Source organism: Caenorhabditis elegans, chromosome IV (assembly GCF_000002985.6).
Source record: "Caenorhabditis elegans chromosome IV".
NCBI lineage: Eukaryota > Metazoa > Nematoda > Chromadorea > Rhabditida > Rhabditidae > Caenorhabditis > Caenorhabditis elegans.
Window position 1 is genome coordinate 5,152,560 of NC_003282.8, and position 20,649 is coordinate 5,173,208.

The 20,649-nt window shown below is 34.7% G+C and overlaps 7 protein-coding genes, 1 long non-coding RNA gene, 27 other non-coding genes and 1 pseudogene across 36 annotated transcripts; 12 read left to right on the forward strand and 24 right to left on the reverse strand.

Moving 5' to 3' along the window:
- Window positions 1–126: 126 nt before the first annotated feature.
- 21ur-7754 lies at window positions 127–147 on the reverse strand. The gene has a single exon (NR_053668.1).
- A 796-nt stretch (window positions 148–943) lies between these two features.
- Window positions 944–964, reverse strand: 21ur-10727. Its single transcript, NR_053669.1, has one exon.
- Window positions 945–965, reverse strand: 21ur-14373. The gene has a single exon (NR_053670.1).
- Window positions 966–1,300: 335 nt separating this feature from the next.
- Window positions 1,301–1,321, reverse strand: 21ur-7868. The gene has a single exon (NR_053671.1).
- Window positions 1,322–1,593: 272 nt separating this feature from the next.
- 21ur-8067 lies at window positions 1,594–1,614 on the forward strand. The gene has a single exon (NR_053672.1).
- Window positions 1,615–1,849: 235 nt separating this feature from the next.
- Window positions 1,850–1,870, reverse strand: 21ur-11707. Its single transcript, NR_053673.1, has one exon.
- On the reverse strand, window positions 1,853–1,873 carry 21ur-15216. The gene has a single exon (NR_053674.1).
- Window positions 1,874–2,256: 383 nt separating this feature from the next.
- Window positions 2,257–2,277, reverse strand: 21ur-9241. Its single transcript, NR_053675.1, has one exon.
- A 181-nt stretch (window positions 2,278–2,458) lies between these two features.
- Window positions 2,459–2,479, forward strand: 21ur-4351. Its single transcript, NR_053676.1, has one exon.
- A 660-nt stretch (window positions 2,480–3,139) lies between these two features.
- On the reverse strand, window positions 3,140–3,160 carry 21ur-1305. The gene has a single exon (NR_053677.1).
- Window positions 3,161–3,355: 195 nt separating this feature from the next.
- 21ur-3831 lies at window positions 3,356–3,376 on the reverse strand. Its single transcript, NR_053678.1, has one exon.
- Window positions 3,377–3,378: 2 nt separating this feature from the next.
- Window positions 3,379–4,280, reverse strand: linc-145. The gene has a single exon (NR_101916.1). It is a non-coding gene; the product is annotated as a long non-coding RNA linc-145 (long non-coding RNA).
- A 152-nt stretch (window positions 4,281–4,432) lies between these two features.
- Window positions 4,433–4,453, reverse strand: 21ur-1700. Its single transcript, NR_053679.1, has one exon.
- Window positions 4,454–4,581: 128 nt separating this feature from the next.
- On the reverse strand, window positions 4,582–4,767 carry C24D10.49 (UPAR/Ly6 domain-containing protein; the record flags this gene model as incomplete). Its single annotated transcript, NM_001306831.1, has 1 exon — window positions 4,582–4,767. The coding sequence occupies one exon, from the start codon at window positions 4,765–4,767 to the stop codon at window positions 4,582–4,584; it is 186 nt and encodes a 61-aa protein (NP_001293760.1).
- A 431-nt stretch (window positions 4,768–5,198) lies between these two features.
- Window positions 5,199–5,219, forward strand: 21ur-6975. The gene has a single exon (NR_053680.1).
- A 747-nt stretch (window positions 5,220–5,966) lies between these two features.
- 21ur-9926 lies at window positions 5,967–5,987 on the forward strand. Its single transcript, NR_053681.1, has one exon.
- Window positions 5,988–6,867: 880 nt separating this feature from the next.
- C24D10.6 (CHCH domain-containing protein) lies at window positions 6,868–7,689 on the reverse strand. The gene is made up of 3 exons (NM_068327.4): window positions 7,547–7,689; window positions 7,289–7,443; window positions 6,868–7,159 (listed from the first exon to the last, which is right to left on the reverse strand). The coding sequence occupies exons 1-3, from the start codon at window positions 7,686–7,688 to the stop codon at window positions 6,971–6,973; spliced, it is 486 nt and encodes a 161-aa protein (NP_500728.1). The 5' UTR covers window position 7,689; the 3' UTR covers window positions 6,868–6,970.
- A 2-nt stretch (window positions 7,690–7,691) lies between these two features.
- Window positions 7,692–7,834, reverse strand: C24D10.47. The gene has a single exon (NR_053682.1). It is a non-coding gene; the product is annotated as an Unclassified non-coding RNA C24D10.47 (non-coding RNA).
- Window positions 7,835–7,962: 128 nt separating this feature from the next.
- On the forward strand, window positions 7,963–8,826 carry C24D10.4 (ER to Golgi transport-related protein). The gene is made up of 3 exons (NM_068328.3): window positions 7,963–8,159; window positions 8,223–8,603; window positions 8,652–8,826. Exons 1-3 carry the CDS (start codon window positions 7,964–7,966, stop codon window positions 8,774–8,776), a joined length of 702 nt encoding a protein of 233 aa, NP_500729.1. The 5' UTR covers window position 7,963; the 3' UTR covers window positions 8,777–8,826.
- A 289-nt stretch (window positions 8,827–9,115) lies between these two features.
- 21ur-1556 lies at window positions 9,116–9,136 on the reverse strand. Its single transcript, NR_053683.1, has one exon.
- A 527-nt stretch (window positions 9,137–9,663) lies between these two features.
- Window positions 9,664–10,153, forward strand: C24D10.3 (annotated as a pseudogene). Its single transcript has 4 exons — window positions 9,664–9,773; window positions 9,803–9,893; window positions 9,988–10,032; window positions 10,067–10,153. Coding segments are annotated over exons 1-4 (333 nt in total).
- A 113-nt stretch (window positions 10,154–10,266) lies between these two features.
- Window positions 10,267–10,482, reverse strand: nspd-3 (Nematode Specific Peptide family, group D; the record flags this gene model as incomplete). The annotated part of the gene is made up of 1 exon (NM_068329.5): window positions 10,267–10,482. The coding sequence occupies one exon, from the start codon at window positions 10,480–10,482 to the stop codon at window positions 10,267–10,269; it is 216 nt and encodes a 71-aa protein (NP_500730.1).
- Window positions 10,483–10,779: 297 nt separating this feature from the next.
- Window positions 10,780–11,792, forward strand: C24D10.2 (uncharacterized protein). Its single transcript, NM_068330.6, has 3 exons — window positions 10,780–10,833; window positions 11,159–11,441; window positions 11,574–11,792. The coding sequence occupies exons 2-3, from the start codon at window positions 11,183–11,185 to the stop codon at window positions 11,699–11,701; spliced, it is 387 nt and encodes a 128-aa protein (NP_500731.1). The 5' UTR covers window positions 10,780–10,833; window positions 11,159–11,182; the 3' UTR covers window positions 11,702–11,792.
- Window positions 10,979–10,999, reverse strand: 21ur-13327. Its single transcript, NR_053684.1, has one exon.
- A 1,159-nt stretch (window positions 11,793–12,951) lies between the features above and the next one.
- nspd-6 (Nematode Specific Peptide family, group D) lies at window positions 12,952–13,167 on the reverse strand (the record flags this gene model as incomplete). Its single annotated transcript, NM_001083195.3, has 1 exon — window positions 12,952–13,167. The coding sequence occupies one exon, from the start codon at window positions 13,165–13,167 to the stop codon at window positions 12,952–12,954; it is 216 nt and encodes a 71-aa protein (NP_001076664.1).
- A 603-nt stretch (window positions 13,168–13,770) lies between these two features.
- On the forward strand, window positions 13,771–15,879 carry ptp-5.1 (Tyrosine-protein phosphatase domain-containing protein). Its single transcript, NM_068332.6, has 5 exons — window positions 13,771–13,831; window positions 13,928–14,144; window positions 14,190–14,499; window positions 14,850–15,613; window positions 15,663–15,879. The coding sequence occupies exons 1-5, from the start codon at window positions 13,818–13,820 to the stop codon at window positions 15,804–15,806; spliced, it is 1,449 nt and encodes a 482-aa protein (NP_500733.2). The 5' UTR covers window positions 13,771–13,817; the 3' UTR covers window positions 15,807–15,879.
- Window positions 15,880–16,376: 497 nt separating this feature from the next.
- 21ur-270 lies at window positions 16,377–16,397 on the reverse strand. The gene has a single exon (NR_053685.1).
- Window positions 16,398–17,462: 1,065 nt separating this feature from the next.
- 21ur-6661 lies at window positions 17,463–17,483 on the forward strand. The gene has a single exon (NR_053686.1).
- Window positions 17,484–18,107: 624 nt separating this feature from the next.
- On the forward strand, window positions 18,108–18,128 carry 21ur-14622. The gene has a single exon (NR_053687.1).
- Window positions 18,109–18,129, forward strand: 21ur-4194. Its single transcript, NR_053688.1, has one exon.
- Window positions 18,130–18,762: 633 nt separating this feature from the next.
- On the reverse strand, window positions 18,763–18,783 carry 21ur-718. Its single transcript, NR_053689.1, has one exon.
- A 486-nt stretch (window positions 18,784–19,269) lies between these two features.
- On the reverse strand, window positions 19,270–19,290 carry 21ur-1167. The gene has a single exon (NR_053690.1).
- Window positions 19,291–19,438: 148 nt separating this feature from the next.
- 21ur-15259 lies at window positions 19,439–19,459 on the forward strand. The gene has a single exon (NR_053691.1).
- A 579-nt stretch (window positions 19,460–20,038) lies between these two features.
- Window positions 20,039–20,059, reverse strand: 21ur-8114. The gene has a single exon (NR_053692.1).
- Window positions 20,060–20,236: 177 nt separating this feature from the next.
- Window positions 20,237–20,257, reverse strand: 21ur-11453. The gene has a single exon (NR_053693.1).
- Window positions 20,258–20,624: 367 nt separating this feature from the next.
- On the reverse strand, window positions 20,625–20,645 carry 21ur-7956. The gene has a single exon (NR_131478.1).
- Between the last annotated feature and the right edge of the window lie 4 nt (window positions 20,646–20,649).

Genomic DNA, 20,649 nt, shown 5'->3' on the forward strand with positions numbered 1-20,649 from the left:
AAAAATCGGAAACAAAAAAACCTCTGTTTTTTACAACTTTTTATAAATAAACGGAAATGAAATATAATTTTCTTTTATCGAACTTCAATTACAGTATTCCGCACGGTTTCATTTTGAAAAGCACGGGGTCTTAAATTAGAGCCAACATTGTGTACATACATTTCTGTGCATACATATCGTTTTGCTGAAACGGTGAATTTTTTAATCTTAACTTGAAAAATCGAATTAGCAGTTACAGTAATGGAAAACAAGGTGATTAGTTTCAAAAAATTCAATATGTTAAAGCAAACTGGCATAATATGGAGGATAATATGTTTTTATAACTGATCATCTTTATTAGCCTCTGAATTGAATAATTGGTTGGAAATAGAAGAATTATTTTATTCCAATGCTATTTTCTAATAATTGAAAAGTACACGAACCATTGCTAAACATTTTCGGAAATTTTTCTGTTAGCAAACATCAACACCCACAAGTCGCAAATCAAACTATGACTGAAACAATCTTAATATCAACTTTTTGAAATTTTTCAGCAAGCAAAATCTCGTGATTCATTTTTTGTTCCATTTTCGGCCAAGAATTATTTCTGAAGCGCATTAGAGCATGAAATCAAGAAAATGTGTCTGAAAACAAACAAAGGAAGTTGTTATAAAACATTTTTCAGTTTTAGCTGGAACATTAAGCATTTCATGTCACGCCCATTTTGCTAGGGAGAAGGAGAAGCTGTGTGTTCCTTGTTGAAGAAGAAAAAAAAATTGATTCTGTGGTCGGGGAACTTTAAATTGAACGAGAAAAATTTAGAAAATGAGGAGTTTAATGGTCAGACCCCCTTTTTTTCTAATGAGACTTTTGAGAAAATGACGAAATTTGGAGTTTCGTTGGTTTAGAGCTGTGAAATTAAATTGTAAAATGTGCAAGTTATAATTGTCAACTGTTTAATATTAGTCTACATATAATAATGGGAATAAGTAATAATTTGGTTAATATTTAGTATGCTGTATATGAAACATCGGTTTTTTGAGTTCTGGAATTTTCTGTGTGAAAATTGGGTTTTTTTGAATTTTGGTGCTTAATTTTAGATACTTGGAAAAATTAAGAAGTTGAAGTTTTGTAAGGAAATATATTTGACAATAAAAACGACAACAAGCTTGGATAAAATAAAAAAAATAGAACAAACAATTGTTTTCAACAAAAATTGAAAGAGTCTATGAGTGTGGTAATTTAATCTATAAAAATAATTATTTACTTGAAAGTACAAATTAAAACTACACGTTCTCATTGAGAACTTCTCAATATTTCACAATATCTCCGAATGAAAAAATTAACACAAAAAACTGTGAGATTCTTAAATGGCACAGGTGAAACTGTAGATTTCTTCTCTTAAGGGGGAGTAAAGTTTGTAGGTGTTTTGATTAAGAGGACTGAAAATAACCCAAACAAACAAATTTCATAATGTTTTCGATACTTCACTTGTTTCCATCAATTATTTGTTTTCTTATTAAAAATATTTCTTCGATTTTTCAGGAATAAATTTGAAAATTTATTACTATTTCACGAAGTTTTTAAATTTCTTGCTCTTTTCAACGAGTTCAGTTAGTTTTTGTAATTAACGAATTTTCAATAAAACAATTCAAATTAATATATTTTTTTCAAAAATAGGATTTCTATAATTTTTAACATAGATAATCAAGGTGAGAATTCTCTATGCCATACATGATTTTTTGAGTTGTAGAAAATACTCGTTTTAAAAATTCAAACAGAAAACGTTTTTTTTTTTTAAATTTGGAGAGCTTCTGGAATTTTTTGTGAATCATTTTTAACTTTTTAATTTATTCTCAATTTTTAAGTGAAAAAAGATACAGTGATTATAATAAAGAATCTCAACTTCAGGGTTTAATATGCCATTAGTGAAACAGTTCTTTTTTTCCTTATTATTGTTTGTTTTATCACTAATTTTTTTAAATTCGGGTTGAAAACGCATTTCATATTTAGTTATTTTGGCATTTACATACAAATAAAGCATTTTTCAAAAAAAAAAAGTCGAACTACATTCTGTGAAAAACTACGTTGTTTGTGCAACGAGCTCTGCGGGAATTCAAAAATTAGATTTTCATAATTTTCTCAACAACGAATTGGATATGTCTGTGGATGAAAATAATCCACAACACTTTAGTTGACGAGACATTTTTCGGATATAAGATGGGAAAAATATAGAAATCATACGTCCAAGAATTAAAATTATTACCAGTAGTACAAATATCGAAACAGTTTCAGAAATTGAACAAAACCCTACAAGCTTCGATAAAAATCACCATTATAAAACAGTAAAACTCTTAACTAATTTTTCACATATTGTACTAGATTAAAATTTAAAACTTTAAAATTTGCCTGAAAAATCTTACAAAAATTTTCGGTTTCAAAAATTTTGGTTAAACAATTGTGAGCAAAACTTAAGCAGTATGCACTTGAGTAAGCTAACTTCTAGAAAATGTATGTTTTGACATAAAACAACATTAAAAAGAACAAGTTTCTTCCATAGATGCTCCAAATAATTTGAAGCTCTAAGATTTTGAAAACAAAAAAGGACGAACAAGAAGCTAAGAGAGTACTAAAAGGTGTCGTGAGACTCCTTTTCTTCGTCGTCGTCTCTATTTTCTCATTTCTATTCCTCCTCTTGATACCTCCAGAGACATGACACCGGATTAAGGAGCAGCACCCCGCCGAGGTGTTGGTGGAAGAGAGAAGAGGATAATGAAGAGCACAGGAGCACACATATAAGACATGAAAAAGAAGAAAAAGAAGAAGAAGTGTTAGAGCAACTCCTCTCCCGCGACACGTCTTCTGCGTATCTACCGGTTGGAAGTGAAGAAGACGACACTCTTTTTTCTCTGGCAAACACTTCACGATTTGTGTACTCTCTCATTTGGTCTGGAAATGAAGGATGGGAGAAAACGGGGATGACAAAGGTAAACAGGCTTTGTTTGAAAGTGGGCAGAAGAAAAAGGTCCCCGTTTTGGAAACAAAAGAGAGAGCCTTCAATGTTTTTAGGTGTATATTTTCATTGTGTCAACATATAAAAAAACAACTTTTCGAGTTTTTTTTTGTAGAATTTACAGAAGTTGTAGAATATCCAAAGGTGTAAAAGACTCCATGAATAGCATTAAGACGGGATTGCATTTTTCAAAATCAAATAGGAAGTGTGAAACAGTGAAAATTCAAAAAATTTGAAAATTTATTTTTGTGGATTTTATCGGTCTTGACAATTTTAGAGCAAAACTATGATACTGTAATTTGGTCCCGTTTTTCCTATGACCTTCATTTTCCTGTAAATCAACTTCTTATTGAAACAATTTTCTAATCATTTTGCAGAAAGTGATTGAACTGAAAAACCATTCATTCAAATACATAGGAGATGTGAAACAGTGAAAATTAAAAAAAAAAGTTAGGTTTTTATTTTTCAAAATGATCAATTGAGCGTTCTATTATGTTTGAACTTCAAAATTGAGTTAATGAAAATAAGACTTTTAATAAGCGCTTATTAATAAGTATGTATGTAAATAGAAAATGTGAAACAGTAAAAATCCAAAAAAAAAAACTTTGAATTATTTTTTGTTTTTTTTTTCTGGATCAATTGATCGTTTTCCCATTTTGGTTTGCGGGAGTTTTACTCCAAAATTTAATGTCACACGTTAGTGCAAAAAGTGCAATCTAAAAGGATGCGTATAAATTTGTCGCGATTCCCGGAGATCAAACTGACTGCCACCAAGTTAAGTTCCGAAAAAATTGACACATTTGTTTACTCTTGCATAAATTGAGACAAAATATTCTTATTTATTTATTTTATTTTTTCCTAAATAAATGTCGTAGTTTATTTTGGATAGAAGAATGGAAGTGATTGTACTGAAATTATTTTTTTCAAATAGGAATTTTGAAATACCGTATTTCCTCTATTAGTTAGGCACCTCTATTAGTTTTGCACCTCTAATAGTTTTGCACCCCTTCATTTGTTCCCTAATTTTAGGAATTCAAAATTTGCATAATAAAATCGTTCTTAAAATTAGGAAAATTCTTACAGCCTTGGTACAACAAGTCAAAATTGGCAAAATATGAATACAACTCGGACAATTTTTGCGTATCAACCGTAAAATTCGTCCATTTTGGTTCATAAGTTGTCATTGAAGTTGATAATATTATGCCATAACTTAATGGAAAACATGAGAAAAAACCTGTTCGAAAATTTTTTGCACCCTCTATTAGTATTGCACCTCCATTAGTTTTGCATCAAATTAGCTGCCCGAAAATTAGTTTTGCATGCCTTACTAATAGAGGAAATACGGTAGTAAAAATTTCAAAAGTCTCAAAAACTTTAATTTTATCTGACTTTATATATCAAATAAATATACAATTTTTCGTTTTTTTTTTTCGTCATTTCGTAATAAATATTCGCTGCATATTAGTTATTGGAAATTTTACAAAATAAATGCAAAATTTGAAACAGATACACTTTCGATCTCAAGTTCTTTGAATTCAAACAGAAAAATGTGTGATTCATTGAAGTTTATGGGAGGAAGCAGGAAAAAGTCAAAATAAAAGTGCAACAATTGCAGACGAAAAAAGAGAAAATGAAAGAAAGATGGGTGCTGACGGGGATCCAATATTGCAGAAATTGGATGAGCAACACGTTGAGCAACTTGTAAACCGATGACCCATATCACTTATTTCAACACATCCCGGTTGACATATACCACTACAAGACCGCTCGAACATGTAGATATTTGATGGGGAATCTGATGAGTAGAGACTCCAAACCTGCAATATTTTGATTACAAAACAGTTCTTCTGAGACTATTTGAATTAAAATAAAAAATTTACGTTTTAAACATTTTGAGATTTTCTAGCTTCCGTTTTTTAAGTACTTAAGTATTGAAAAAACCCAAAACTCTCGTATTTCTGACATTTTGAAATCTTAGTTTGATCCCCTGGAATCGCGCCAAATTTAGACGCAGACTTTCCCATTGGTATTGCACGGAAAAGAGTGTGTGACGTCACATTTTTCCTAGACGCAAAAGTTCCGCAATTTTTAAAAATCAAACCAAGATGGGATAACGGTGATCCTTTTAGAAAACACCTACTTTAAAAAAATAAAATTTTACTGTTTCATATTTCCTAACAGATGAGTTTTCAATCGAATCATTCAGTCAGATTTCTGGATTAGTGTTCTTCTTCTTAAACCTTCCTCTATTTACGATTCCACCCATTGATTTTGGAAAAATATTTGAAAATCAATGGCTGGCGCGTGCCTAGACCATTTTGCGAAAGTTTGCGCGCCTTCAAACTCGTAGAGAAAAAAAGCTGTACATTTCATCAAGTTTATATTTTTTAAATAAAATCCTTATTTTTTTCTTCACTTCTACGACTTTAAAGGAGGACGGATTTATTCGAAATGGTCTCGCCAGGCGCCATCCATTGATTTTTGAAGAGCATGGCGAGACCAATGGGGGGCGCGTAACGGGGCCATTTCGAATAAATGCGCCCTCCGTTAAAGACCTAGAAGTGTAGAAAAAATGCACTGTAGTGAATGCGCTAAAAATTTACCATGTCAGTTTAAAGGCACACGCTATTTTCTTCTGAGTGGGTCTCGTCACGATCTCAGTCCTAGTGGTCGCTACAAGTGAGGTTTTGCTTATTTGATGTAGGAAATAAAGTTTTTGAATTTTAAAATTCTAAAGTGAAGCCCAAGTTTAGTCATAAAACATGTAGCACAATTCCACGAACCGACCATATCCGTTAAAAGACTTTACAGATCTCCTAATTTTTGTGGACTTGGAAGTTCACTGTGGCTTCATATATATGTCACTTTATCCTGAAAAATAATATTTTCAAATAAGCCAAACAAAAACACATTAAACGCTAACTTTTTACTGTTTCAATGACGACTGAAATATGAAACATTAATAGTCAACTGCTATAGAATTCTCATCGACCCTCTTTTGAATAGTATATCGTAATTTCACTAGATTTTGAAGTTCCTTATTAAAGGCGCACAGATTCATTCAGATGGGTCTCGGCGTGCAAAAAAATTGTGGTAGTTTTTAATGCAGTTTCGTTGGTTTTTCTCCCGTTTTTAAAAATTAAATCTTATGGTTTTTAGCGAATTTTGTCGTCTCTTTTTCATTTCTCTGTGAAACATCTTCAAAAATCAATTTTCGATGTTTCAATTTTCAATTTTTAACACTACCATAAACTTTCTGCGCGCCGAGACCCATCGAAATATATCCGTGCGCCTTTAAGAAGGCATGTCAGAATCTTACGAAAATACAATATTTTGAATAAATTTCTCAAAAGATCATCTTGCAAAATATGCTTCTCATTGAAGTTTTCGTGATTTGCTTGAAAATATTCTGAAACTTGCGATATTAGTTTTCTCCAGTGTATTATGATTTCATCATCTAAATTTATTCCTAAATAAATAAATAACCAAAAAAAAATTTTCTGGAATATTCAGGTTCTCTTTTTGTTTTTCGAAGACTCATCAAGTTATCTCGTAAACATCTCTTATTTTCGTCCACCTCCAGATAAAAAGCAAATACACTTCCTATTAATGCATTTTCCTGCCAACAAACCTGACACTCTCCCTTCTCACAATCAACCCATTTAGAGCTTCGAGCATTTTGAAAGCACGATGAATTGGTCGTTTCGCCGTAACACGAATAGCAAAGATGGGCGTTGGCGGATAACGGAAAGAATAGAAAAATAACGAGGCGAAGGGTCATCTGAAGGGATCCGAAGAAATCTGAGAATGTTTTGGAAAGCGAAAAAAAGAGGATGACTAGGGGCTCAACAAGTGAGACAAATTGAAAGGGACATAAGGATAGGCACTATTTATGTCTTATTTTGGAGTTTTAACAGAAACAAGAAAACTACATACTAGAAAACAAAAAAAGAGATTTTAAAATAAAAATTAAAAATTCTAGCTTCTTTTTCCTGACCAATGTTTTCTGTGGAACGTGTCGTCGGCGTAGTCTTGTGTTGGAAGTCGTTTCATCTGTCGATATGGCTGCTTTCCAAGGTCTGGTTGTGGAAAGAGTTTTTGAATTTTATTGAATTGAGCACTGGTCATTGATTGTTTTCCGCCGGCTCCAGATTCTCCAAGTGTTCCCTGCAAAGCTTGATTTATTTAAAGTTAACAACTTTTCTTTCAGTACTTTAAAGCAACAGATTAACATCTTCGATTAGTTATTTACTTTGTTTCGATCTTAAAATAAATTTTAATATTAAAATCACAAACTTTTCTCGTGGCATCCCGATACGCGGCAGCTTCTTCAGCTCCTTTGTGAACGCAATCCATGTAAAGAGTGTGTTGTTTTGAGCATGGAACATCATCGAATTCCCACTTTTTCAGGCATCCAAACAGTGCTTGTAGCTCTTGAGTGCACGACGAACCTGGAAAAACGTTGTATTTTTCAAATATTTTGCAAAAATGTTCTTTCACTGTGCCAAAAAATTACAAATCTTTGTATGCATTTTCAAGTTAATATAAACTCACTCGCTGCTCTTGGTTTTTGTCCAGCCTGAACACGATTCTTCGAGGCGAGCGGTAAAATTTCGGAAAACACTGCAACTTTCGGATATATCGATTTACCACGTGCCAGCGCTTTTTCTTTTAGGAGAGGCGATGAGAACATCATCCTGTAAACAATAAATTAAATAATAAAATAATTAACAAACTTTTTAAATCAGAAAATCCGAAGAAAATAAAGAAATAAAATAAAAATAATGTTCATGTGTGTTACCCGAGAGGAGTCCACAAGGAATCTTGTCAATGGAGCGCGCTTACGCAGCTAAATTTTGGTTGATTTTTTATTTTATCTTTTGCAAAATCTCTGCTTTTTCACCGAAAAACTATTTTTCTTCGCTTTTCCTGTATAAAATAACTTAAAATTAATATTTATATTATTCCAGAATGTCAGATCAAGAAGAGACAGCACCAGTCGCTCCCCCTCCACTAACAGCAGAAGAACGTCGTCAACGTCGACTTGCAAAAATATTGGGAAATTCTGAAGGCAGAATTAATCGAATTCTGAATAACGGAGGCGACGAAAATGGCAAACGACATGCTCCTGCAATTGAGGGCGGCGAGGGCTACAATATTTTGCCGAGTGAGTGCTTTTTTTTAAAAATTTAACCAGAAAGTTGCCGGAAAAATTTATAATATTTTTCAGCTCCAAGCTCATCTGATAGCGTCACTGTTCCACAAAATTCTGAGTTCCCCGGATTTCCCAGCGAATTTCCAGCTGGATTCCCCGCAGATATTGCTCAATTTGCTCAATTTTCTGATGGAATGGGCAATCTGAACACTAATCGAGGACCCCCTCCACCTCCAGTTAAAGGAATAAATGTTCCACTAGTGGCAATCATTCTTGGACTTCTTTCTCGTGCAATTATGCTTCTCACAGGACCAATAAATATCGGAATACTTTGGGCAATCTTCTACGTCACTCTTGTTTCTCGATTCTCGGCTGTCGGTTTGAATAATCAAACAAGAAACGAACTTGCTGCTGTTTTTCAAGCAATGGGGAATAATAATCAATTTGAAAAAATTAGTAAGTTCATATGGATCAAGCAATAAATAAAAAAACAATGATTTTCAGTGAATGCGGGTTTCAAAATCATTGAATTCATCCAAACGACCGTCTCCTTCGCCGCCAGCTTCCTTCTCGCCCATATGATACTTGAACTCTACGATTTTTCAGCGGATTATCAAATTGTCTTTTAAAATGTTATTAGTTGTATGTAAATCGGAAGTTTTATTAAATTATTTGTGTTCTTGATGAGTTGTATGCAGCATTATTAAAATTGCAAGTTCATAGGTTTTCAGATTCATTGTGAATTGATTATTATGACGAATGGACAATCCTCTGGAAGTCGACTATTAGTTTCCCATAATAATGGAATGCAATTGTTCTGATGTATTCTCACAGTAATATTTGAGACAACCAGGAACGGCGATGTAATAGGAAACGTAGTTCATTGCGTAATATATGTATTTGCCAAGTAATATGACGTTCCTGTAGATAGAGTAGAAAATATATGGATTTTACTTTAGAGATTCTACCTAAATACGTCCACTTCTGTAGCAAAATTCTATTTTTAGTTGCAATATATCACAAAGTTGAAACAGTCAGTGCGTGCAACTTCTAGAGAACACCCTAAAATTTCGAGTTTCATCATGTTCTGACATATTTCATGAAAAATTGTTGATGCCAATCGATTTCAAATCGATGAAAAACTACGGGAAATAGGTTTTAAAGTCGTAAAACGACCGTACTACTCTATAGAAGCTCTCGAATTTTTGATACTTCTCACAAAAATCACTGAATTTGTTTCAATTTTACAAAGAAATTTGGTGGAACAATAACATCAAAATGATCCAAATACTTAATAGTTCGTCCATTAGAAAATGAAAAACGCTACGTGGAAAAAACTACAGTAATCCTTAAAGGCGCAGACCCGTTTGCATTTATTGTTAAATTTGTTGTGTCGAAACCGAGTACCGTGGTATTGGCATCTGTGTAATATGCATAATCTAGGCCTACTATACATGAAACGAATGCAAAACGCAGATTGGCAGATTCCAAAATTCGAAGTAATTGCAAAAGGTAAATGTTTCTTCTGGACAATTTAGGAGCCAAGCATTGTTTTAGAAACAAGAAATTTGCCATTGAAGCTGAAGCTCGCAAATTCGTTGCCGATAATGAGTGTTCCAGGATCAAGTAAGATTTCGGGCAGTTTTACCCGTGAGCCGGTAGCCGGTAACAGAACTGGTAACGCCTGCAGTATCAACTCCATCAACCATGAGCAAGCGGACGCGCGAAGGAACAAAATTTGCAGAAGCTAAAAAACTGAAGATATAAGAATAAGACTGAAATATAAAACCAATTTATTTGCATAATAAATTGTAATTATGTATCACGAAAAAGTTAAGTTATCAATCCCGAATTTGCCGGTGCCCCAGTTGTTTACACAGACGGAGCTTTTTACTGGAGATTTATTAAGACCAATTTAGACCAATTTAGACCAATTTAGACCGGTGTACGGAACACCTGCCAACAACCGAGGAGAACTTATTGCTTTCGAGAAAGCAATTAATTAATTTAAAAATTAAAAACAACAAAAAACGAGCTAAGAAATAATATTTATTGGGCACAAAAGGGCCAATGAAAGTTGCACTTCTTTGGGCGACTGGCTCTTCTTGTGTCGATTTTCTTATGGTCCAAGGTAACAGGACTGGTCAGTACGGGCCTTGAAGACCTGCCCACCTGGGTTGGTGTTTCCTCCGGATCCTTGGTTCTGCTGCTGTCCACCACCACCATTGCCTCCTTGTGCATAGTCTTCGCGGGCATAACCTGACGAAGAAGCATTGGATCCCATGTAGCCCGATCCATAGCCACCAGCGCCCATGTAAGCCGACTTGTCCGCCATCGTTGTCTTTCGTTTGAGGTTGTTCAGAGAAACTTGCTCAGAAAACTGATAAACTGACGATTTCTGGCTCGTTATAAAAGGAAAGATCTAGGGCGAAGATAAGAATATTCCACGGAAAGTGCAAGTCGTATAAATGAACTTTTCAACTTTTGAAATTTCTTTGAAAAATCGCATAAATCGACAGGCACAAGAAAAAACATTTTAAACTTAATATATCCCGTGACATTCTGAAATAAAATAATTCTATTAGTATTCTCACCTTCAGACGTGTCTACTTGTTTCTTCATTCAAAAATTCATTGCTTACAACAAAGGATTCAAAAGTCGCCGGTTGCTCATCGAGCTCTAAAAGGTGAGTTTATACTCGAAATGGTTGGGAAGATGTGTCAATCGAGCAAGTGTGGGCCGAACGAAGAGCGTGGCATGCTCTAAAGTTCAGCTTTTTGTTATTCGCTAAACATTCGTTTGCTTTTCAATCGGGACATTGGCGCTTTGTGGGATTTTCTGAGAGCCATAGAACTTTTTGAAGTTTTGCACTCGCAGATACGGTGAATGAGAAAGTGTTACTGTTTTTATGACCCGTTCAAAGACTTAGACTGATAGGTCTCAATTAGGCGCGGGTTCAGCGGGTCTCGTCACGATCACAGTCGAATTTCTCATAATGTTCCGTATTTCAGAGAAACAAAGGGCGTAATAAAAAGATGGCTGATGACAACGTCTCATTCACGGATGCAGGTGATCCAACACCAGGCGCTAAACCTCAAGGAGGATCGTCGGCAATGCTGGATCTACTTGGAACACTGAACAAGAAGGAAGACAAAAAGAAGAAGGATAAGAAGGGCAAAAAAGGAAAGAAGTCGAAGGGAAAGTCGAAGACCAAGAAAGTCAGAAAGACAGACAAGTTTGAGTCGCAAAACTTCTTGTTTCGCATCGAGGGAACCATATTTTGTGCTGGAATCGGTGAGTTGGAGGACCAAGACTGCAGGCACGATAATGCCTACCAGCTTGCCTTAAAGTTGTACAGAAAGTATTTTGTATGGCAACATTGTGCCTACACGGAAGGGTTCAATTATACAATGTTATACTTTTCAGTTGTCGGATTGGTGGTGCTGCTCGTCTTCGTTGCAGTTGCAATCTTCTTCAGCGTGAAGTCTGGAGGAAACATGGTGCACTACATCCATCCATGGTGGGGAGGACTTGAAGAATCGTCTTCTAATTGAGAGACGAATCGAAAGAAATGAAAAAGTGACGTCCGCTTATTTTTAAAGTGTCAATTCTATTTGTCACTTCTCAATAAAGTATTGGTTTATGGCTCGTTTTTTTTTGTTATCTTACTCAGACATGCCGTTACGGCTAAGAACTCTGCCTAAATATCTGTCTTTTTTCATCTTTTCATTTCAATAGTAAGTAGCCGCACCTACATTACGCCTGCGCCATTTCCAAGGTCCTGCCTACTTATGTGAATGCCTGAATGCCTGCCTAACTTTTTCGAGCCTCCAAAATTATGTAAAAATCAATGAAAAAACCGAAATCCGAAAAAAGACTGGAGCCCGGCCACTCCAAATTTAGCCAAACTAATTATCTTTTAACTAATTATCTTTTCACTTATTCTAATGCCTGCAAGCCTGCCTACTTTAGATTTGTCTTTTTGGGAAATTGGAGAAATCGGGCCAAGTTGTCCACAGAGCCTGCTTTTGTTGTGTGATATGTTATCAATTACCAAAATTGTTTGTATCAAATGCATGATTGTTCAACCTAAATACAGTAATCTATCCCAAATTTGAAATCGAAAAATTTGTGATGAGTCAAATTTAGAGTGGCTACAAGTAATGCAAAAGTACATTTTAACATTCATTTATCTGTGTCTCTTGCCATTTCATCCCACATGTGAAAATATGCATATAGATACACTTCTCTCTAGTACTACTAATTTCCTAAATGACCCTGAAAGTGTATAGTAATTTTTGGATAGAACAATTCCAATATTCCAATTTGATGTCTATAGAATATTTAAATTTTACGAAATCTGAATTAACTGAATTTTAAGTTTATTTTTCTAATGTTTTCAGAATGTTTTCAATAGAAATTGACGTGGATAACCTGAAATGATTGAATAATTTTGATTGAATTGATTTGGTGTTCGGGAAAATATTATGAACTATGATGGGAGAGGGTTCAACTATGAAAAGGTAAAAAAAGTATTACTATTTTCTATTGATCTGAAAAGAGGATTTAGTGGAATCAAAAGCTGAAAAACGTTTTAATCTGAAGTACGTTCTTTCATAGATTAAAATTTTGAATACATTGTTTGGCCAATGCTGCAACGTTACTGATATACAACTATTATAACAATAGCTTTTAAAAACTGAAAACAATCATGGTGATCAGAAATGTTTTATTGGAAATATGGCAAAAGCAATGAGTTGAGTTGTCTCTTGGCTGAGTACTGGCTCTTCTTGTGTCGATCTTCTTATGGTCCCAGGTAGCAGGACTGGTCAGTACGGGCCTTGAAGACCTGTCCACCTGGGTTGGTGTTTCCTCCGGATCCTTGGTTCTGCTGCTGTCCACCACCACCATTGCCTCCTTGTGCATAGTCTTCGCGGGCATAACCTGACGAAGAAGCATTGGATCCCATGTAGCCCGATCCATAGCCACCAGCGCCCATGTAAGCCGACTTGTCCGCCATCGTTGTCTTTCGTTTGAGGTTGTTCAGAGAAACTTGCTCAGAAAACTGATAAACTGACGATTTCTGTCCCATTATATAAGGAAAGATCTAGGGCAAAGATAAGAATATGCCACTGAAAGTGCACGCCGTTTAAATTAACTTTTCGACTTTTTAAATTTCTTTTAAAATTTAAAAAAAAGGAGGAAAAAATAAGTAATTGAATCTAAAACTGGCAAATCCGACATCCGGTTTAATTTTTTTAATAAAAAAATTTTTTTGGGCCGTTTTTGGTTCGTTTTTCCCTCGCTCTTCCCGCTCCTCGACACTTACAGCCCGTCATCGCCCACTGAAAATCGCGTAAATCGACACAAAAAAAACATTTTATACAGATTTTTTTCGACAGATTTTTTTATAGAACTGAATAAACGACTGCATGCAATTTTAAAAAAATCAACAACTTCGTTTGTGGCGAGACCCAACCCAACAGCTCTATGCGCCTTAATTTTCTGAAAATTTGCAATTTTATAATTAAAAAATAACAAAGAAAAACATTTCCCCGTGACAAACTAGCCCCCATTATTCCACGGATTGTTCTGATATAATACCGGAAAAATTGGGAAATTGAATCAGTTTGTAATTTAAAATTTCACCAAACAAACATCAAAAGCAAGATGAAAAGCATATTGTAAGTTTTTTGTAACCAGTTTATTCCTGTGATCAATGAAATGCCCAGTTTTCTTGATTTTCAATCGATGTGTAATTTCAAAGTGCCTACTTTCAGCGGAACCAAAAATAAAAAACGATCAAAGAACAAGGATGGAAAATTGATGAGTACTGCTAGTAGAAATGGTGATGAAGCTACAAAGCCAAACGGAACAAAAACATCGAAAAAACGAAAGCCATCAAGGGGAAATGATGATAAAGGACGAGAGCCTGAACCAACTGCTCAATCAAAGAAGGCAAAGAAGATGAAACCGAAGAGAGATTCCAAGGCTCCGGTGAGTTTAATTTTGAAGTTGAAGATATAACTGTAACTCTTTTAGTCTCCTGCACTGTCACCAGGACCACGTGAACAGCTGTCCGACCAAAAGAAGACTGTTGAGGATGATCCGCCACCAGCTCCGATAGCAACAAGTGTCTCTGGAACAGTCACGTCTACAGTGAACGCGATGCCTGCTATTCTCTCCTCTGAAGTTTCAAACAAGCAACCCAAAGAGGTTAATTCGATGAAAAAAACAAAAGGTGCTCCAAACTCGACTACCGATACTCCAGTTTCACATAAGACCTCGATCACTGGAAATGCAGACAAGTGGGTTGGAGAGGATGTTGCAAAAACCTGGATGGATTCAATTGGTTCGATTTTTTCGTTTATTTCAATGCCTCATCAATTGAAAAACATTCGAAAATGGGATGTACGAAAAGGTGGCCGGTTCAAAAGCCGTCCCAGAGTTGCCAAAGTAGACGTATTATTCGATTTTATCAGATATTTTTTCGTGAATCCACGTTTTCATTTTGAAAAATATCCAAAGTTTTGCAACTCTGGCACGGTATTTGTTCCGCACACATTGTCTCCCGTTTTCGAATATTTCCCCAAACGTGATTTTACTTCATTGAGCTCTGATTTTGAATGGAATTCCAAAAAGGAGATTAGCAAGTATTGAAAAATTTTGTACTCCGGCTTTATTGTAATTTCAATTTTTCAGATCTGGCTGAGGTGAAGAAAGATTTCGAGAAGCTTCAAACAATGAAAATCGACATCGATAAGGATTGTAAAACATGGAAGGCCAACTCAAAGTTGAATCAATCGGAACACTTTCCTGCCTTGGACTCGAATCTTTTGAAAATTGAGAAAGGTTATGTGAATATCAGCCATGTAGAGGTTCCATTGGGGCGGAATGTTCACATCGGCCAATTTCCTGTCAAAGATACGGAGGAGACATTTTGGAAAGCAGTTTTCGACAAACGCATCACTTCTATCGATGTTCTGGTTGGAGATGAGCCCATCGAGTTCTTCCCTAAGAAGGCTGAGGATTACAAGAACTATGGCCAGATGTGGATCAATAACCGGAAGGTGGAACATGTCATTGATGAAGTGTTTCGTTTTTCAATCGAAGTTTTGCCACACGGATGCTCCAACTCGATTATCTGCAATGTGACTGTTTTTGGTAATTGGAAAGTGGACAGTGTTCCTGTGAAACAAGCAATTGCCATCAAAGAAGCACTTGGTCTAAACTACTTCTTGCTGAAAACACCCGCTGACGACAATGCAATGATAATTTCACCGCATGGAGCTGGACGAGCTGGATACTTTTTGGCACTGGCAGTTGCTGTTCACACAATTGATACAAAGATTGCCGAACCAAACATTGCAGACATTGTCAAATCGATTCGCACCCAGAGACCAAGAGCTGTTGATTCATTCTGCCAGTACTGTTCCCTCTACATTTCATTGCTATACTTCATCAAGGTATTGGTTTTTGACCTCTGAAATGAGTGAATAATGTCCAAAATTACAGAAAAAAGTGACAAAACCAGCAGACGGAGATAAGAAGTCAACACCGACTAACAAATACCTCTTCAAAAAGTCGGTTGAGTTGACAAAGCAGTTCACAAATGTTCTTCTCGAAGCAAACCAGCCGAGTATGATGGGACCTGGATGAATTGTCTCCCTTGATTTTACATATAAAGAAGCTTGAAGTGATCCTTAGTTTTGAAAATAAACATTTTTACAAAGCTGGGGCGTTTATTCACATGTTCTCTGCATATGCCGCTGCCTATGTGTTCATCATGCATGCCTACCTAAGACTTGACACCCTTGATCAGAATACAAATTTTTCCGGTAGTATTATGATGTTTCTGTAAAGATGGAATAGAGAAAATATACATTTTACTATCCCGTTCGCCAAATTGTCGGTTTGCCTGAAATTTTCCTTTTGCCGATTTGCTGTTTGCCGGACATCAATTTGCCGGAAGTGTTCTAATGAGTAAAAAATGGAGGAGAAGACTGAAACACTAAACTGTGCCTTTTTGAAATGTTTCCCGTTTTCTTCTGATATTATCCTAGAATTTGCTTACTTTTCAAAATTGATGTAGGAACATTTATAGGATGCGCGCAATTTTGCATATTGAAATTTCCAAAAAAAAGTGTGCAAACCCATAACTTGCCGAAAATTTTTGGCAATTGCCGTTTTTCCGGCAAATTCGGCCAAACGGCAATGTTCCGGTTTGCTGAAAATTATCGTAATACGACAGCACTATGCAATTTTTAGTTGCAATATGCCACAAAGTTGAAACAGTAATTTTTTGAAAATTTAATCTGTTTTCTTTTCGGAAAAAAATTCTTTAGCAAAGCATTTTTTTAATCTAGTCACATGTTCTCTGTCCAAAAGTTTTGCGTCTCTGTAATACTATTTTGTGAGTTTAAACATTTTCATTGTACATCTGAGACTAAAAAAAATACTGTTTCAACTTTTTTATTTACTAAAGCTTGTAAATTTCAGATTTAAAAAAAGCTTGTAAATTTCAGATCAAACGGGACATGACATCCTTGACCAGAATACAGATTTTTTTCAGTAGACATGCACATTGGATTGATTAATTGTTTTGTATTAGATGAGTCATTCAATATCTCTTTTGCAAAATGATTGGGCTCTTTGAGCAACCAATTGAGCAGCTCATTTCAATCTCTTTCATTTTTTGTTCAATTCTCCCACTCTCTCAACCAACCTAATCTCTCGCTAGATTGCTCACTGTTTCTTCAACTTTTTGTCTATCTTACAATATCTCTAGTCAACTGGGAGAGGTCACCCCGAATGATAGAGATAGTTAATGATCTTAAGAGAGACGAGACATGGAGCATCTGCCAATCGAAGGAGAAGGGAAAGGGTCAAAGAAGTGTAGATAGTGTGTAAGATGAAGAGAGACGAGAGAAACACAAAAAGTTATCTTCTTGCCAGAAGGGACCTTTGGAGTAACGAGCGGGCTGATGGCGGGGTCCTGTTTGTTTTGAGAGAGACCAAACTGACCCTCTAAGAGAGAGCTAACTCTTACTAGCGTTCTTCGACGGTACATGATGGACAAATATACTTTCTCGTTCTCTCTTAATAGTTGTCTCTTTTTCTATAGGTTCTCTCTGAATTCTGTGACCCATTATCACTTGATTAGATTGTTTGCGGGTACGAGAGAGACAAGTTGTTCAAACTTTTGGCAGTGTTCGTTTCGTAAAGTATTGTGCAAGATTTATGTTTTGGAATTATTAGAATAGTAAATACTGTTTCATATTCTTTATTTTATTAGTCAGAACAATTTTTGATCATTATTTATTTGATATTTGATGAATGTATGTGTGTGTGTGTGTGATCAAATTTTGTTAAACTTCAAGTTTTTTAGTAACTCGTTCTGGGAGCATAGTCAAAGTAATTGATTTTATTTTCTAGAAATTCCACAAAAAAAACCAATTGTTGATCCTATTATAGTTGTCCCCTATAATTGTGCTATTCACTTTTATCTTATCATTACTTTGCCATCTGACAAAATATATGTTTTATCCATTTCTGTATTCAAATTTGTATTTTCTGAACAAAATCCCCCTTTTCTCATTGTAGTGTCCAATTTTTTTTCTTAAAATTTCCAAGAAAAATACCTTCGCTTTTCGAAGATAAATTTACTTTCTTTGAAAGCGTTGAGAAATTACTCAAAACTTTTTTATAATTTACATTTCTATTCGAAAATCCTAAAAAAGCTCCGACAGTACTAGGAAATAAAGCGACCGACCTTGTAAATTTTCCCGGTAAATCTAGTCTCCAATTCTTTTTTCAAGAATCGGGATTCCTGGGAGATTCAGACCAATCAGCGTAGATTTTAACAATGCCGGTGTTCGGATTTGACAAAAATTTATTTTCTGAAAATTAATTTTATGTTTCAACGTCTTCGTTTAACATCAACATTATGCAACTTTTCTATTAACGCAGGATGCAAATTTAAAATATATCTTGACATATTTTTGGCTAGTTAGCAACTTTTTACTTTTCTTTTACCGATTTCCTCTACTTTCTCAACTTCGAGAGCTCATAACTCGGTTGTCTTTGATTTTATCAAAAATTCTTATATGGCAAAATATTTATGACTTTTTCTATATTTTTACTGTTGAACATTTTGTGCTAACCCTAAAGTAGAGGAGATACAAATAGTTAAAGTATGGAGAACTTTTAAAAATAAAGCATTGCTGCTTCAATTTTCTTCTCCCAAAAATCCCGTCGCCTTGCCTAATCCTCTTGCATCTCTGATCCCTCTCCGAAGTAACCTTGATAATTATGATTATGATTCACGATATCACTGATAATGAACGTCTCCTCTCTAAATCTCTTCATCTCCCACACTATTTCCCATGTGTTCATCTCATCATTCCCGTACTTTCCCCACAAATTGTCCAGCAACCCCACAACTGTTGTAAATGTGTACTACAGTCCCTCTGTTCTTGGTTCTCAATTTCATTGCGTTATAGCTCGGCAGCTGCTCGCCAGATACAGATTTTATTGCGTTTTATTACAGTTCTAGAATATCGAAATGACGTCATGATAGGTGAATTGTGATATTTGTAGTGAAATACTTTGTAAAATCATGTGTATAAAGTCTCCACTGAAAAACTACATAAGCAGCATATATTCATAGAATACATGAAACAGTATTTTAATTTTGATTTTCAATAATTAATTTTTTAACGCTGTTTCAATTATGAATTTTCAAAACGATTCTAAAAAACTCTGTTTTAAAATAATACTAGATTTCGTCTTAATACAGGCAAATACTATGAAAATAGAAAAATTAGTCAATGCGGAGCGTAACAAGTTTTTTTTGTTGAAATTATAACACTCATCCTGGAGGGCATTTTCAGTGGCATTTTTGTCACCCACATGACCAAATGTGACAACACCTTAAAAATTTGCCAGATTTTTCAGAATTTTCAGTCAAGGTTTTGGCAAATTTGAAAATTTTTGGCTTCTCGAAAATTTTAGAGAAATTCCTTTGGCCTAAAATTTTCACATACAAAAATTATTTAAATAAATACAAAAAAAACGCTTAGAAATATTCCGGTCGATTTTCAAAAAAATTAGAATAGGTGAAAACAACCATTCTTCGTACAGAGCGGTACTTTTAAAAAGTATGAAAACTTTACAATTTCTTTGAAACAGCAAATTTACGAAAAAAAAGTGTAGATTTTAGGCAAGCTTTTTATTGAAATTTAGACTTTTTCAAAGAAAACATAATTATTCTAATATATTTCTGTCAATGTTATCTTCCTTCAACCCGTTTTAATTACTCTACATTTACTGTTTCTATGTAGTGCTTAAACACTGTTAAATAATGTTCAGTTTCATGTTCATTCAACGTTTTTTCTAATTTTTCCCCAATTCTATATAAACCAGGGCTCCAGTTGTTATCGGTACCATGCGCGATGCTCCATTCCCCAACACGTGCTGTCCAGCTGTGAATTCTCTTGAATCCCTCTCCAACACATACCATTCTTCTTCTTCCTCTTCTTCCCTCAAAGATTCTTCTGCCCTTTCTTTCTCCGATCTTCCAACACGACATTTGTTGCACACACACACACATTCAATAAAAAAGGTGTCTTGTCGTCTCATTCTCCGATTGTGAGCATCTGAAGGGAGTCATTTGTCTCTCTCTGGGCTCTTCGGTTGAGGTCACCTCCTCCCACCGAGCATTTGGAATCTTTCAATGATTTTCTGATGATTTTATAATCGAACTTTTGAGAGAGAGAGAGAGAGTACAAGTAGTTTTAGTTTTGTCGGATCTGTCTTCATTTTTTCAATTTTTAAAGTATCTGAGACCTTTTGTTATTTTTGATTGAATAAGTTTTAAATTCTATGGTAATTACTCTAACATTAAAGACAAAGCATTTTCCGTAATACTCAGTGTAAATTCATGTAAAATATGAAATAGTACTTTCAAATTTTTTGGTTTTCTTTTGGCTAAAAAGTTCAATAGTTTTCGCCCATCTACTATTTTGAAGCAACAATAAATTTGAAGAAATGTAGCACTCCAATTGATAATTTCTTCAAAGTCCTGATTATATTATACATTGCTAACTGAAATTTTTTTTATATTTTCGTTGTAATAAATCGCAAAGTTGAAACAGTTATTTTTTTTTAAAATTAATTTTAAAACTCCAAAGCTCCATTCAGATATTTCTCAGTTTTTATTCTTCTTTTGCAAACTGTTGATCCTTAATTTATTTGAAAATTAAATTCTGATTGGTTAAAAAGTAGGAGGAGCAAATCGTTAAGTGGTCTTGCAGTTCTCATTTTCGAGAAAATTGAAACAATTTCATCAAAATGGAAAAATCTTGATCTTAAATGTTGGATTTTACTATTATTTGTTTTCCTTTTCCTTTTTGTCGTATTTTCAAATTTCAGACAATTTTGGGAATTTATAGAAATTTCCCAGTCATGCTACTCTCCTTTTGAAAAAAAATTAAAACAATGT